The 16,804-nt window shown below is 35.1% G+C and overlaps 1 protein-coding gene across 1 annotated transcript in view; it reads right to left on the bottom strand.

Moving 5' to 3' along the window:
* Positions 1-16,804, bottom strand: part of LOC139698728 (protein turtle homolog A-like) — a 577,577-nt gene that overhangs the window by 161,769 nt on the left and 399,004 nt on the right. The window contains exons 7-8 of the mRNA XM_071597621.1: positions 15,148-15,292; positions 4,047-4,177 (exon numbers count right to left, since the gene is read on the bottom strand). Coding sequence (XP_071453722.1) covers positions 4,047-4,177; positions 15,148-15,292 — 276 coding nt within the window. The remainder of the gene's footprint in view (positions 1-4,046; positions 4,178-15,147; positions 15,293-16,804) is intronic.

Genomic DNA, 16,804 nt, shown 5'->3' with positions numbered 1-16,804 from the left:
AAAGATAGTCAAATAAATGATTTTACAGCTTGGGTGAATAAATAGAGATATTTGTATAATATAAAAAATATAAATCTATTAATTTTCATGCCAGACAAGCAGTTGATTAAAATATCAATATAGAGGTATTTTGTTCGTAAGCTTTCACAGCATTCATCAGTTAATTTCTGCATATTTTCGGACATTTGACCTATACATACGCCGGTTAGATTTCTAGGAAAACCTAAATTTCTTGAGGTCAACGATCTCCATGAGAACTCGGAAATATAATGGTACATTTGTTTACGTTGAATATAATGGTAAAATGTCAGGGCCAGTTAAGGGTAAGCTGGCAATGAACAATACTGAAGATCACTCTTGGTAGTTTTGAACATTGGTAAAACAAAGGAAGAAACAACGGAGAACAAGTCCAAGAACTTACCACTTGGAATGTGTCAAAGCTGCCTTACCTACATTCATGGTTAAAGTTTTAATGCTGGCTGGATGAAAATCTGACATTGAATCATGTTGGATGTGACAAATATTAAGCATTCGATCGCATAATGGATTTTGGGGAGAGATATAAATTGTTAGAAGTTTCATTTTCTTATATACCGCCTTTGAGGAAAACAAGCGCTTGGAAGTTAAAAATATGATACCGTTAGAGTAATTATGTTGAAAATGTTTGTGAGAATATAAATTTACAAGAGAATATATACATATAAAAGTAAGAAAGCTCAGAAGCATGGTTTTTCAAATGAGAATAAGAAAAGTCGTAAAGCCAATGTAAGTGACTACGACTGTGGAGAAAGACAATTGATTTGCGTAGGTTGGAAGGGGTAAATGAAGGTGAGAATAGAGAAATGATCAAATAAAAGTTATAGGTACGATATTGCCGTTTATTAATAAAGCTCCGCTTTAACTTCACTAAGTGCTCATACCATGCATAACAATAAATCATTTTCTACACACCATTTAATCCCTTCCTCTTTCATTCCGACCAACCGAGTCCATTATTTTCCTTTATCTACTTCTAAATATTATTCTCTACGCCTATTTGTAATATATTATTAATATTCCATTGCCAATCAGTGCGCTCCATATCCAATTTTCCTGTTTGCTTTTAAATGTCTAGAAACAAATCTCTTACCTACCACGCCCAGTATTTTTCTTCCCCTCTTTTCCTTTGCATATATTTCAAAATTTTGCCTAAGCTATTACCATGATTTATTTTAAAACATGAAATGATGATATTAATACAAAACCTTAGCGTATTTAAAATTTTTTAGAGTGTGTGACTGTTAGAACATACTGATAAAATGGTATTTATGTAATCGAGATTATAAATACCTTTTATTTATGATAGTAAAAGATAGAAGATATACTGTTTCTCATTTCAAGGATAATGGGTAAGTATTTAATGGGTAAGTAGGTTTCAAGGGTAATTATTTGGGACTTGTGTGCCACCTGACAATGTCTATCAGCACATGTGTATTTCTAATAATAATAATAATAATAATAATAATAATAATAATAATAATAATATACTTGCATATACTCGTATCGTATCGATAAAATTTGCATCTATTACACTAATATCTGGAAGCGATCTACTTAGCCGATGCTTTTCATTTGTTACCACGTGTACAAAGCACAGTGATGGAAAATTAGAGACTTGGATTAATCACAATTATAAAATTAAACAGCTAGTATAGAGCTAATAAAACCACGTTACTCAATCATACGGTTGTTTTGGCAGTCATATATTTACGGTCGCATAATCTTAAGGAAGTCGAAAAATTACGGCTTCTAAATGAATGAATGTTAGAATAAGAATTTATAATAATAATTGCCTTCTATTGTAGAAGGAAGATGATTTAAAATCAATACATGTGAAGAGAAGAATTAGAAAGAAAGATTACCAGGGATGAAAAAATCATAGCTCCTCGGCAGCTAATTTAAAAAAAAAGACAGGTAACCGTATAACAAATATAGCATATAATTACTGCCAAATAACATCTCCTTAGGCAATGCAGCACAATTCATAATGTGTTTATACACTGTAACACGTGGTTGATAGACGAATCAGAGAACAAATTAAAGGAAGTGATAGAAATATGATGGTATAAATGGTAATAAATGTCCAGAAATACTGAATAAATAGAATACAGGTATTTATTTCTAGGTGAGAGAATAAAGAGACCTACGAAAGATAGTGAACATACGAAAATCTAATGGATACTTGATGAGAACAAATAATTTCATGAGAATTAGGACCGAAAAAGATAACCATAAATCAAAACCGACCTGCAAACCGACACGAGTACGTATGGAATTAGATATTAGGTTAACAGCCCATAAGGGTATAAAAAATTTGAAATTTTGGAGTAAATATTATTTGAGAAGGAGAAAGGATTTATTATAAATATCGGCGTACTCACCAGCCAAATTTATTTATCATCAAGAAAGGCACTTCTCCAATAGTTATTCGTGTGATTTTCACTTTCCTAATTTTGTAATACTAACGCAAATTTATATTTATCGTGGCTCTCAGCCTAGGATTTCCAAAATTTATTTAACGCTCTTTCTTCTTTCATAATGAAATTATACCAAACTAGAAACTTTTTGAAAATATTTCCTTTCATTTAAAATCTATCACTCTAGCCAGGTCACCAAATACTCGGGTAACTTTGCAAGCGATATTCTACCAACAGATCTAATACTGTAACATTTCATCTCGAGTATTTCTCAACTTTCTTTTGACGAAGCTTTTTGACTTTAATACAGCGGTGCAGATATTTATAATACACTTCTCCGCGTCAGGGAAATATGTTAATGCGGCTACAAAAGGAGTAGCGCGGGATGTTTTAATATATCGGATCATTTCTACTTGCATAAGCAAAAAATTCTTTATTACCCTACTTTTTGGATGCACCTGCAGTCGCCACTGGAGTTAACAGGAGCCCCTATTACCGTTGAAATCACAAGGATGATATCGATAGTGGATTTTTATGCATCAATAAGTATGGGTCAAGTTCTCAAAGAAATAATATTACTTACGCAACGTGTAAATTAGACTGGCGGGGGAGTATTGTGTCGTTTTTCTATGATTAACTACATTGTATGCTAGTTATTTGATACGTATCCAGGAAATTATTCTGTTAAAGAACTTTGATTGAAGACTAACATCACACAAATTGTTGGTTAATTCATTTTTCCCCTGAAACCGCGTAATATCGCAGTAAAATAATGTCTCAGTACATTAAGGATACAAATCAAGGCTTTAAATTGGGTTTAAAATCAATTGGGGAGTTCATAAAATTAGATCATCTTTGCATGAAATTCCCTCAATATGATCATAGTTTATCATTCACACCGTGCATAACACTATAAGATGAGTCTATATAACAGCGAATTAGTTATCTTTCGAGGACCAAAAAATCCATTTATAGTTTTCACCATGAATTTTCTTTTCAATTATAAAGTATTACTTCTCTGCAATATATTTCTTATTTTCCCAGAGAACTCAGAGATTTTATATACGATATCATCTCCAGAGGTCATCGTCAAACTGTTCTCCATTGAAACGTTTGCATGAGCTGTGCATGATAGCTCCGTAAAATTTCGTTTAGATACAGTCGACCTTAATCAAGATGCCATTTGCACTCAATTCCAAGGGATTTTCTTCAAGGAAGATAAATAATTCACCACGTCGGGTTATTGCAGAATAGGCTCGGTAATCACTTGCCCGTCCTCAAATAAAAAAAATCAAGGCAAAATAAAAAAAATAAATGCAGAATTCCTCCTTTGCCATATACTGCTACCCTTAGCTGGAGGGAAATTTCTGTCGCCTCTCCTCGTTGAATTTGCATATATATTAATTGTAAGGGAACGCAGATCCGTGATACGGAAATGGTAATTTATTCATGCAAAAACTTATTTCTCGATTCAATGAAAAAAAGGGGATCACACACAAAGGGAATCTGGCGAAGGAGTAAGTTAGCGAATAATACCAGGATATATTTTTTCTCTCTTTTCGTCCCCATCCGGCTATGCTATTTACATACCTGGTGATACCAAGCAGTGAAGTCCGCCTGTGGATTCGCCCAAACGCCACACCTCAGGTAAATGGTATCGCCCTCTTTTAGGTTGTCTGGGTCGACCATCGGACCCAGTGTGACCGTCGGGACGGGGGCATCTGAAAAATTAGGATAATGAGATAAAAAAACGCTAGAGATGACTTAAATTAATTCATTGAATTCAAGGATTCAATTTAAAATATTAGAGAATATCAACAGACTAGCACTATTTATTTGTTAACATATTCATAATCATAAACATATCATAATCTATTAATTTTGGTCATAATTGCCTAAATATTTGCTTATGAATACTGATATATACCGATATCATTTTGTTCATTATCACAGCCGTACTTTGCCAATTCTGTACTGCCAGTTAAATAACCAATATCTATTCTTCATATAAATTATTTTGTATGTATTGAACATTCGTTGGGGGGGCCGAATAATGATTAAATGGCTCTTAAATTGTCTCCATTGCGATTTTTATATGATCGGTAATTTATTAGAGAAAAGACAGTTCAGAAATATTTAAGTAGTAGTCCATCTTACTCTTTCTATACCTAGATAGGGTTTAGCTTTCGATGATGCAGCATTAAACGTTGATAAAATCTTTGAAGGATTTCATTAGGTGATCTATTTCTTTACATTTCCTAGGCTTTATTTTGACTGCCTACTAAAATGTCTCCATAATTCTTCCATCCTGAATGGCCTCCCTTCTTGATTTCCCGGATGATATTGACCCCACGAACTTGAAACACCAAGAGTTTTTCCAGGTGTTGAGATTCTCTTAACAATAATATCATTTGAGCTTGATAAAACGCACGCCCTCTCATCTTCTCCCTTCTCACCAAACATTTTTCATTATTTAATATTACATTATTACAAAATACCAATAAGTTTACCATCCAAGTTATTTTTCTCTTTTATTTTAAATAGTTCATCGCAAAAAAAACTTTGGAAAATATCCCCAGCATTTTTGAAGCTAACCCATAAGGCCAGACGGATAAACACTAGAACATGTATGATTAATGTATTGAGTATGAAACAGATCAAGAGGAAACGGGAAATAGATTTTGAGTGATTTTCTCGTGAAAAAAGAACTAGCATAAGTAAAACATTATGCTTTTACGATGTTAATCAAACTTTTTCTAAATACTGTTTCGTCTTACGAGTTAAAAAATAATGGGGCCTTATTCAAATAAGGAATGTCGCTCCCAGCTTGATTTCAAACTATGGGTGACGAAGCACGGCCATTCTCCTGCGACAAATATAATTAATCCAAGATGAACACCACACTGCACGTATTGAAATTATTACCGAAGCCACCACCTTCATGTATCTACGAAACCCAGGGCAATGCAAAGATTGCAATAGAGAGATGGAGATGGCCCGCGCAAAATTAACTTGATCAATGGATAAAAGAAATCTCATTTCTCATTCCGAATCATATTTTGCGCATAGTCAGCCGACTCAAAATTATTCCTTCCGTTTCACACCACCAACTATATTAAGTGCTACCATCCTCCCACTCCTGAAAGCGCCACAACGGCGATAATTCGTACGTGGCATTCGGGCGGGCGAAAATGAAGACAGCGGCGGCAGTGGGTCCGCGCGCTCGGGTATTTGCTAATACGACCGCAACGCCCTTGTAATGTTTTCATCAGAACCATCCACTCCTCCGCGAGTGAATCTTCTCCCTTCCTCCCCTTCGCCCCTCCGCGTCCCCAGGATTCCTCTCCGGGAGCGAATGCAGCGCGGACGGCGGCCGTAATGTAGAGGACGTGGGGGAAAACAAGAGAAGGGAGCACGCTCCCATATATGTCGCCCAACCGGCGCTAATCCCAACTGTTCCGCCTCGAGAGTGCACACGCACGCACTCAAGCACGCACGCAAACGTGGGTGCACGCACGTGTAAGCATACAGATGCGGCGAACGGTTTTCGTCGACTCGTGCGGTGCCGTACAGTCCTGCCTTCCGCCAAAGCAGCAACTGTTTTTCTGTAATTTTTTTTATTTTTCCTCTTAAATTTCCAAATGCTTCGTTTATACTTAACTTTGCCGGTAGAGTTGAATTAATACCATTCAAATTGCTCTTCCAGAATGTTCCCAAAGTAATAGTTTGCAAGTTAATCCTTGGGCTAATCAATTTCGTGCCTCTTAACTGGTGTGGTAAACTGAAAACCAATCAACCAAACCTTATTATCAATAAATAGCTACTATCGCTGAATCATATTTAAGTTACATTACATATGTAATTTCCTTTGAAAAATGAAATTATGTACGCAAAAAAATTGTATTTTCATAGTTGAAATAATACTGCAACTATCACTCTTTTATATAAATGTCCATGCAAATTCTCATTCATTTCTCTATAAGTTTATCGTGAATAATATTTTGAACTAACCAACATATATGACCCTATTCTCAATATCATGATGAACGATCTTGATTTGCCTTTTCCATTGCTTAGGAATAAACTGCGACAGATAAAGTACGTAAAAAACACATCACAAGGTACCGGGGAAAAATATAACTGGAGGAAAAAATTATAACACCAAGGTTATCAGTTGAAATTTGAATTATCAAAAATAAAAAAACGAGGAAAAAATAAATTGGGGAAGCTGAATGCTAAACGATTACTTATTTTGAAATTTTTTATCATTACAAGTGCTTTATACCCAAATAGATTAATTGACTTAGCGTCAAACAGAGAGATACAGTGATACAATGAAAAAATTGTAGGTATTCCGATATTTTGAGATTTTGTACAAATATTTGTGTTTACTGGAACAACTATTCATGCCATATTCGTCTCCAGGGTATACATTTTATGGATAATGTATCAGCATTAATCCATATGAAGTCATAATTATGATTTATAACTGCTGTTATAAATAATAATATAACTATTTAAGCAGGTGGAGGCTTTCTTACTTTTGTAAAGCACAAGGAAAGAACCAGAGACTTTGCATTCCCATTTGAACCCTTTCCTCTTAATTTAGAAATGGTATTCCCCAAGTATCGGCGTCAATCATATTTCAAAAAAGGTGATAGACGAAGATATTACGTTTCAAAAAGGTCACTTTGGCAAAAAAGTTTAATGGCAAATTAAAAACTGCATACGGCGAGTTATGCTGGCAATTTTTACAGATTTTCATCACTGCTTGTCTGACGAGCTCTGGCTTTTCTCATAGATACTTCGATTAGATGCTCTACGTAAATTTTATCGTTACAGCTACGCCAGTGCTACGGAAAACCGGTGAGATCTTTCCCATCATACAAACAAATGTATGACAATTCAAATCGCATAGGCGGGGAAGACTAGAGCCCCTTACATATCCACTGCAGAGTGCTTGCTAGTAACCACTGAGGGAAAGTCGATTTTGAAATATAACATCAAGGGAAACATTCATTAACCAAAGCTGGAATCAAACCACTAATACAGCTTCTTGAAATATAATTTTCAATAGGCACCATAAAGTATTAAAAATAATTACGTAAAATGCAAAAATTTCCAAATCATTCGCCTTAACCGGAACAAAATAAGTTTACTGCCGGGTCATCTCCCGCAGTTCTTTGAATATGTCCAAGAATTACATAGATTAGACCGAGGTCCAGACTCCCTCTGGTATAATCTCCCGTTTCACATCCGATCGTGAGCTACCAAACGATCTGCTCAACTGCCATCATCTAAAACCTGATCCCCCCACCCCCAACATCTCTCCCCATTCGCATTACAGTGGGAATTGAGCCGGAGCGAGTGAGTTAACCAGCGACGCCACACCCGCGCGATGGATTGTGGGAAGGGATTCCCTGACTGATTATTACCTGCTCAGCGGAGAGGCGCTAACAAATACCTACCGCGCGTCGCATCAGAATTACGGCGTCGGCAATAAGTCACATGCACAGGCAAATACATGAAACACCTGCCCCAGCGCGAGCGCGCAGAGGCTCCAACACGTGTACAGTCGAGTGAGGTTCGGGGAGTGAATGGGGTTCGCGTTGGCGCCGCCCTCCCTTCCGCCTTTGCGAGAGCGGGATCGGTCGGCGGATCCCTCCCGCTCTTCCCGAACTCGTCCTCTCAACCCCGTGCAACTCTCCCCACATCCCAAAGACCCCACGAGGGGCCGGCATCCTCGACAAGGGAGCGATGTAATGCATACGTTATAATATTTGTGGCACTACTGATGTAGGGATTTCGACGAACACTCCGCGCTCTATGGGTTTGTGAAAGAGGAATACAGTGTTCATTTCTCGCGACGAGGTTTAACCCGCCGGCACCATTGTGATTGCTTTCGATTGCTCGATTGACAAATTGACCGAAAGGGGGACGGAGGTAGATGCGAAGGATGAAACACAAAGAGAGATTAGCGGGAGGAGCAGAGCGAGTAGCGAAGTAAGAGAACAGGCGATGCTTGATTCCCCTCCAAATTTTTGTTTTTTGCTGACCGAGGGCGGCTCCAATTTTATTCGAGATTACTTTTCGTGATATTCACAAATGGAGTAAACACAAGTTCTCCGATTTTATAAAACTAAAATTATCAACTTTTATTATCATATTACGAGGAATTATTTTGTACATTTAACTTAAATCGAAAACTAGGAAATGATAAATATTAGGTTATCGCGATGGTGAGTTACTGGATTATATTTTAAAATAAAAAGTAGATTTAGGATTTGGATTGAGATAGTGCCCCGCTAGTCACCACTAGGGATTGTAGCCAGGGGTAATTGCACACCAAACCACCCATGACCCAAAACACCTTTCACTCCTCGTGCGGTCGGACAAACGTGATTTTATTTTGATCCCTGTCGTTTGTGGGAAAAATGGTCCCATATATCTATCTGCTCTACATTTAATCTCTCTAATTTCACTGACATGATCTCATTTACCGTAGCACGATAGGGCTAATATTAACTTATCAATGTCATTGCTAAACATCATCCTTTCGATTCAAGATATCCTTACAATTAATGCAAGAGATTTAATTCGTAAATGAACCTTCGCTCCACGAGTGATTCTCAAACTAGTTCAACTATTTATTTTGATACGCTACTCAGTTGGTCATAACAACCTTTTACAAATCCAGGTCCTCTACGCTGCTCGCGATCCAATGCGTCAATAAATCCAGCGCTATAAGGATCCCATATACTAGCAGCATATTCCAAATGTGGCCTAACGACCGAAGGATAACATTTCCCTATTAACTTTTCGTCACATTTCCCCGAAACTCTTCTAAAAAAACCTAATTTTTTGTTAGTTTAACCACATATTTCCCGTATATGTTTCACTAAGTAGAGGTCATGAGAAAGGGTAACATCTAAGTATTCATTCGAGTCAGCATTTTCTATTTCAATGTTCCTGATTAAATAGAAGTTTGCCAGGCAGTTGCACTTTTCCCGAAAATTCAACAAAATTCGGAGTACTTAAGAAGCAAAGGCGGCAATTTTATTTTTTTAATTTAACATATACGGTATCCATTATATTTTTGTCAAAATTATGCCATGATGCTTAAAAATTTAGCATAGAAAGACACATCTAATTGAAATTGATTAACAGCCCAAAAATAATGTTGATTTTTAATCTGAATTTTTTACCATTTTACTAATAATGATCAAAGAAATTCACTTTTAAACAAAACTATTTAGTACAATTTGAAAATACAAATAATCTCTGATATCAAGTTTAAAATTTTGGATGAATGCAGTGAAATATACACATTATTCAAATAGGGACAAGGGTTTAAGGGAGGAAGGGAGCATTTGGTCTCAATTTCGCCCAAATAAAGAACTCTATACACATAGGGTTAGCTAGTGGATTGAAATTTTAGGTCAAAGTTGAGGACAGGAAAATTAGAACATACAAAGAAGAAGAAATGAAAAGTAGATGTTTTAATACTGCTAGAGTTAAGACGAAAGGAGATGGAAAGATAACGGTGATTACTATAGTTAAAGCGTCATTTACAGCGGAGAAGAAGAAAACCAGTGAAGGATGGCAGCATTATTAAAAATAAAATAGCAATAAGATACGCAGTAAACCTTGGGCAAGATATTAAAAAAATAGTTATACAGGATATAAAAGTTAACCCAACGAATTAAGTCAATTTGCAGGTGTGCATACTAACAAGCAAAATTAAAGAGAAATAATAGTCCAGATATACTATAAATTAGAAATAATAATATGTTCCTCAAGAGAAACATTTGATGTTGATGTGGGATTAAAATGTAGTAATGAGCGAATAAAGAGCTAGGGGAGAGTCATGAGAGTACGCTTGGGAAGAAGAATGAATGTTGAGAGTTTGCAGAGAGAAAATATCATGGTAAGACTAACATTTTAGAGGAATGTATTTAGCATGAAAATTTACCAGGAGATGGAGAGGATGAGAGTAAAAAATACTCTATTTGTGGGATTCCCTTAAAATGGCATTATTTTTTCTCATTCACGAAGACTTCACAAAGTTCTTTTAAACAACGGAGCAACTCCTAGAAGTCACCAATAAGACTTTATGAGCAGTTGATAGGAATAGAACATCGTAGATTAATATTATAAAATACATTCTCAGGAAAAAATCCGGAGGCAAGGGAGAATGTCAACAGGTAGAAAAAGAGAAGGAAGCATAAAAGTTTTACTATAAAACAGGAAAGGAAGAGGTTTTGGAGGGCAAGTAAAATGGATAAGCTAAAAATGATAAGAAAGGATTACGAAAACGTTTATTTTGAAATATGTTTAGTACGGTGAGATAAACTGATCATTGAAGCAATATGATACCCGTATATAGAAGGTTTTTGGAAATGAGATTGAAAAAAGACGAAAAAGATAAAATGGACGAAATTACAAGCATACGAAGGTATACTATGAAAGGGCAGAGATGTTTGACAGGCGAACTACGGAGGAGGGAACGGTAGATGGGATCACTTTAATTGGCGATCAAATTTTAAGGGCCCCGATACAGGAAAGAACTTTAGACAAAGGAGATAGACGAAGGAAAAGAATAGACATGTTGGACGAAATGAAGCGAGGTGGAATGTACGCGTAATCGAAGAAGAGATATGATAGTGTGGGGTGTCAGGTGGTATCTCCTAAGATTGAAAATTGATAATACACTCAAGATACTAATTAAGGTCAATCATCAATAACGGCTTAGAGAAGTTAGAATTCCCCTCAATTTTTCTGGTTGACAGCTTCTACACTGATAGAAAATGGCCAAAATGGTAAAAAAGATGTTTTATTGTCCAAAACAGACTCACAGTCAATCCGTTTATCCTTATTACTCCTACTTATCTCCATCCATATATCTGTACCTTTATTGATGCGCAGTTCTCTGCCATTTATTTTGCGACAACCACATCATGTGCCATAGCTTTTAGCAGAAATAATATCCCCGTGAGCATCTGCAACACGCTAAGTATTCAAACGCGGCGTGCAGCATCTGATAATTTGAAGGCGTTTTAAATATTAGGGAAATATCTCAAAAAATAGTGCAGTCCATCATTTATTTGCTGAGCGCTTTCTGCCCTAGTTAGCCGGATAACAAGTGATCATAGCGGATGGAAGGAGAAGCTTGAGGGGATTCTTAGCCATAAATTGAGATTGGGCACTACATCATTGTGTTTCACCATACAAGCGCCGTCCATCCCTAACCTTAAACTACACCTATACTTCACTCCAGATACATTAGGTGGACTTCATTCCACCAAATTTTTATGAAGTTGGGTATTAAAACGTTGTCTCTTTATTTCAAAATATGTATATCTATAAGAATAAGAAATAATCTAATGTTAAGGAAGTTCTTAGGAATAAATGATGAACTTAATTAAAGATTTAACAAAAGATAAAACCCGAAAGATATTCATTAAATACCGTTTTTATAATGTTTTCATACGCAGGTTTCTTGTAAGGAATTAATTTATGAAAAACGGTAAACGTCATTTCGATGAAGTGTTCAAAGGTGGCATTCGTACGTGGTGGATGTTAAGAAAAGACATAATTATATATAAAGACGCCTATTTAGCCTCTCAAGGTTTCAATAAACGCAAAAAAAATGTACTCTTTTCACTCTCAAGATTTGAAATATTTATGCTTTTTTTAAATTACACGCTTTTACAACATCTTTTAAATTTTCATTTGAATTTTTTTGATTAAATATAAAAGAAACCTATATATTCTAAAGGGCAAATTAAGAAACCACGTAGATCCCATTATATCAAAAGGTGAATTAGTTTTAAAATTGTATAAAGTAACTAAAAATGTAAAATGGAGAAAAAACCTCCGTTCAAAATGCGTCTTCAAAAATGTACTACTATAGAATTCCAAAAGTCATTCATAGTAACAAAGCCATATGCTCTGTTAGACGTTAATCTCTTAGAATATTGGCCGAAAATTAAACTGCAAGTCACTTATGTGTCTGATTGGTCCGTACCTGATTAGCATATCACACAAGAGCCACAGCTTAATTCCAAAGATGACGGGGAAGATGGCAGAAGAATACCGTCATCAATGGCACGTCATATTGGCATCAAGAATGAAAGAAAATCAAACAACGACAGCAGAAAATATATGAAATGGTAAACTATCAACGTTTCCACATTTTAAGAAATAAAAGAGCTGTCTAAAAGGTAACTAGCGTTTTGAAAAAATATTTATGATTACATAATACTTTATTGAATACATTTGAGGGCACATTCTTAGATACATTTTGTGCGTAGTCAATATTTATATTGAGGCATTTATCATAGCGATGCACAAGCATTTCGATTCCGTCCCTAAAGAAATCTGCCGCCTTACATTATAACCACATGTTTACACAAGCGTAAGCATGCAATTCTGCGTCATTCCCAAAACGCTTGGTTTTTCACTACGTCTTCATCGCTAGCAAGAAGTGGTAATATGTCATCTGCAGTTATGACACAAACTAAGACTGCATTACTATATTCGTCATAGGCTTCGAGAAAAGTTAGCGAAGCAGCAATACGCGGTTTTTTGGTCTTTCATCAAGATTTTCGGTACCCATCAGAACCAAACTTGTGATAGCCAAGCTTCCTCGATACAATTTTATGCAATAGACTTTGTGAAATTTAAGGAAAATGAAGCGAGAGATCCGCAATCGTATATCGGCGATTTTAACAAAATTCTTTCGTTGATTTTGTTTGTCAGTTCCTCTGCCACGAAGTAACGCCGCTCACTGCAATCCTCGTGAACATCGCTACGGCCATTTTTAAACTGAATGTACCACTTCCGCCTTCCAATTTCACTCATCATTCCATCTCCGTACATCTCACAAAGTCTAGACGACAATAAAGGGCATTCTGCTTGTGGTTTATTTGCCTGTGAAAATTTAATCACAAATTGCACCTCACAGTTCGCAGGATTTTATATTGCAGGGCACAATTTTACAGGTTGCAGTAAGTAAATTAGAAAAACAACAGTCTACACACTACCATAGCAAGATTCGTACTGAGTAAATGGACGTTCAGACACCAAGGTGGAGACTATAGCGTTTACCACCGTAAAGCCAGACCGAATTGTATGTTACTTTCTGGGCAGCCCTTGTATTTAAAAAATAATCGTCTAAATTTTGAATACTGAGTCCGTCCTTTTTATTCTATATTTCCATCAGTTATAAATGCCTGAAATATCTTTGATTTTACTTTGAATAGGAAGCAGATTTATACATACATATATATATATATATATATATATATATATATATATATATATATATGTGCATATATATATATATATATATATATATATATATATATATATGTGCATATATATTATATATATATGTTATATATATGCATATATATATTATATATATTTTATATATATATATATATATATATATATATATATATATATATATATATATATATATATAAGTATAATGTATAGAAATTAGCACTGGTGAACACAGACAAAAATACAGAAATACGTAAAAAAGACAAGTTTCGAATTTTCGGTGGTCGTAGCCACCTTCCTTAGAGGAAGAGAGGGACAGAACTGCCTATCTCTGTATATATATATATCTATATGTGCATATATGTACATATATATATATATTTAAATGTATATATGTATGTGTGTGTATATATATATATGTATGTATATATATATATATATATATATATATATATATATATATATATATATATATATATACATATATATATATATATATACATATAGATATATATTGGCATTCAGATGGAAATAGATGTAAGAAAAAGGGATGGGAACACATATTAAGGACAAACAGTAGAGGTGGGGAAGGCGGAATCGAGCAGATCACAAAGGAAAAAATATTACCTTAACCGGGACTTGAACAGTGAATCTTTCCACTTGCTGGGCCATTGCTCTATCCACTTAAGCTATCGAGAAAACGTAATTAATTCTGAGATCCTCGGGGTTTCATACAACTAAGTGCCCCTATTATTTGGCCGAGAGATGGCGTCAGGGGGCTGTTTCACCCACCAAAGGAGAAATAAACAACGCATAAGAGCAAAGGACATTATGTGACCATACTACATCATAAAGGAAAGGAACAGTGCGTTTCATGGCACGCATAGGCAGAAGAAAGAGACGAGCCGCATTGGCCAAATACACATTCAAACACGAAATCCCACCATATGGCAAACAAATATTCATCCAGATGGAAATACATATGAGGAAATGGGCTAAGAACACATATGAAGGACGATCATAAGAGAGGCAGAAAAGGTGGAATCGGGTATATCATAAGCGCAAAAATATTTCCCTGACTGGGTCTTGTGTATTTGGCCAATGTGGCTCGCCTGTTTCTTCTGGCTATGCGTGCCATTCCCTAATGCTGAAATAAAAAGTTAATTTTTCATACATATATCGCCTGCCAGATGCAAAATAACGCCATGCTCACTGCAGAACACGAATGGCAGTTTAAGGAATAATACGTTCACTCAGGCATGTCAAGAAGACGAATTCGAAATGTTAAATTATTCATTTGTTGCGTATTAACTTAAAAAATACATATTGACCACTTTACCTAATCATAGTTACTACGTGACATGCATTTTACAAATATATTTTGATATTCCAAATTACTTACAGAGTACTTTAAGTCTCTTTCGGTCTTCAAGGAATCCGCCGGTGAACTTGCTGTTCTCAGCCCGGCAAGTCAAATACTTTCCGTCGTCTTCTGCTTTCGGAGTGTACGTCAGATCGCTCACGGAATGATTGGTTAGATGCGAAATCTGAAAATAGAGGTAACGAAAGGTTTGTTATCTTAACATAAATATTTATTTCATTGAGTTTAGAAAATTGACCAATTAGTTTAGTTTCAAAAAAGTGAAAAATTTTCATCGTAATCTGCGAACTATCTAATATTTATATTATCAATAACAATGAAAGCTGTTAGGCCAAGAAATATAGGTAAATATTACAAAAAAGATAAATTTTTGCTTTCCATACAACCAACAGCCGCGAAGAGAACGAAACCAATCCGAGTAAAATTTGAACACAATTTTTTTCCCTGAAAAACAAATAAATAACGCAAGATGATTATCAAAAAACATGCATTATAATGGCAATGAATATTATAAATCGTGATATATCATTTTAACTTTGATTCTCAACACACCATGACATATAGAATTTATTGGCGTGTATGATGTTCAGTTAGTTATACAGCATATAATTTCAACACTTATCAGTTTAATGCAGAAAAGAAACCAATTCTCAACGTTAGTGAAGAAATCGTAATGTTTTAAAGACGGTTCGTGACAATATTATTTGATCATAAGTCTTTTAATTTCATTTTTATATGCTTAAATCCTAATCATATTTGTCATGTCATTTATTTTTTCCAGTCCTTTCCTCTCCAAATTACTGAAATCAGTCTCACCATGACAAAACCCCAAAATCATTTATCATACACCATACTTCGAAGACGAATTTTAGCAAGTGTGAAAATTATAATGTTAATCATATATATAAGAAGTCTACTATGAAAATTACTTTGGGTATCAACTATATGATTTCCTTGACGAGGCACGCCACATGATTCCTATTTTGACTTACTATTTCAAGTCCATATATTTCATCTGTTTGCTGTTATGTAACAATTGGTCCTTATTTTTTTAATTTCAGGACTTTCTCTTTGGATTTTAACCTATTCTTAAGGACTTTCTACATTAGGTTCTTCCATCTCAAATTTTTTTATTGCGTATCTTTATTTTCCCTCTCTTCATATCCTTTTCGTTGCTTAAATAATTTGATCTAATCGGTATCATCATTTTTCAATTTTTTTATTCCCTTTTACACTTTTATATTGATAATTTTCAAAAGACATGTTATATTTAGAGAAATATTTCTCTCCAAAACTGACATGTAATATTCTTTAGTAGAATCAAAAGACGTAAGAATATATAAACTTTAAGATTCAATGTACAGGTATATACTGGCCATTACAACAGCCACGTCAGAGCAAAGTAACCATAATTACCCTTTTTTCTGGGTTAATGCATGATTTTGACCCAATCTCGATACCATGGATTAGATTTGCCCTTGAACAGACTTCCTCCGGTTGTTTTAAAAAAATATTCTCAAAATTTTTAAAGATTAAAACAGCTAAGAGACATTCAAAATGTTAAAATACGACTCAGCTGGTAACAATATTGTTACTAAGGGTAAAGTTGCAGCCAACTTAGGACTAGAAAAGAATAAGAGGGAATTCTATAGGAGCTATCGAGACCAGTGATTGATTC

This window comes from Hetaerina americana, unplaced genomic scaffold (genome assembly GCF_022747635.1).
Source record: "Hetaerina americana unplaced genomic scaffold, ioHetAmer1.1.p SCAF_9, whole genome shotgun sequence".
Lineage (NCBI taxonomy): Eukaryota > Metazoa > Arthropoda > Insecta > Odonata > Calopterygidae > Hetaerina > Hetaerina americana.
The sequence above is the reverse complement of the archived record's forward strand: the minus strand, read 5'-3'. Positions and strand labels throughout refer to the sequence as shown.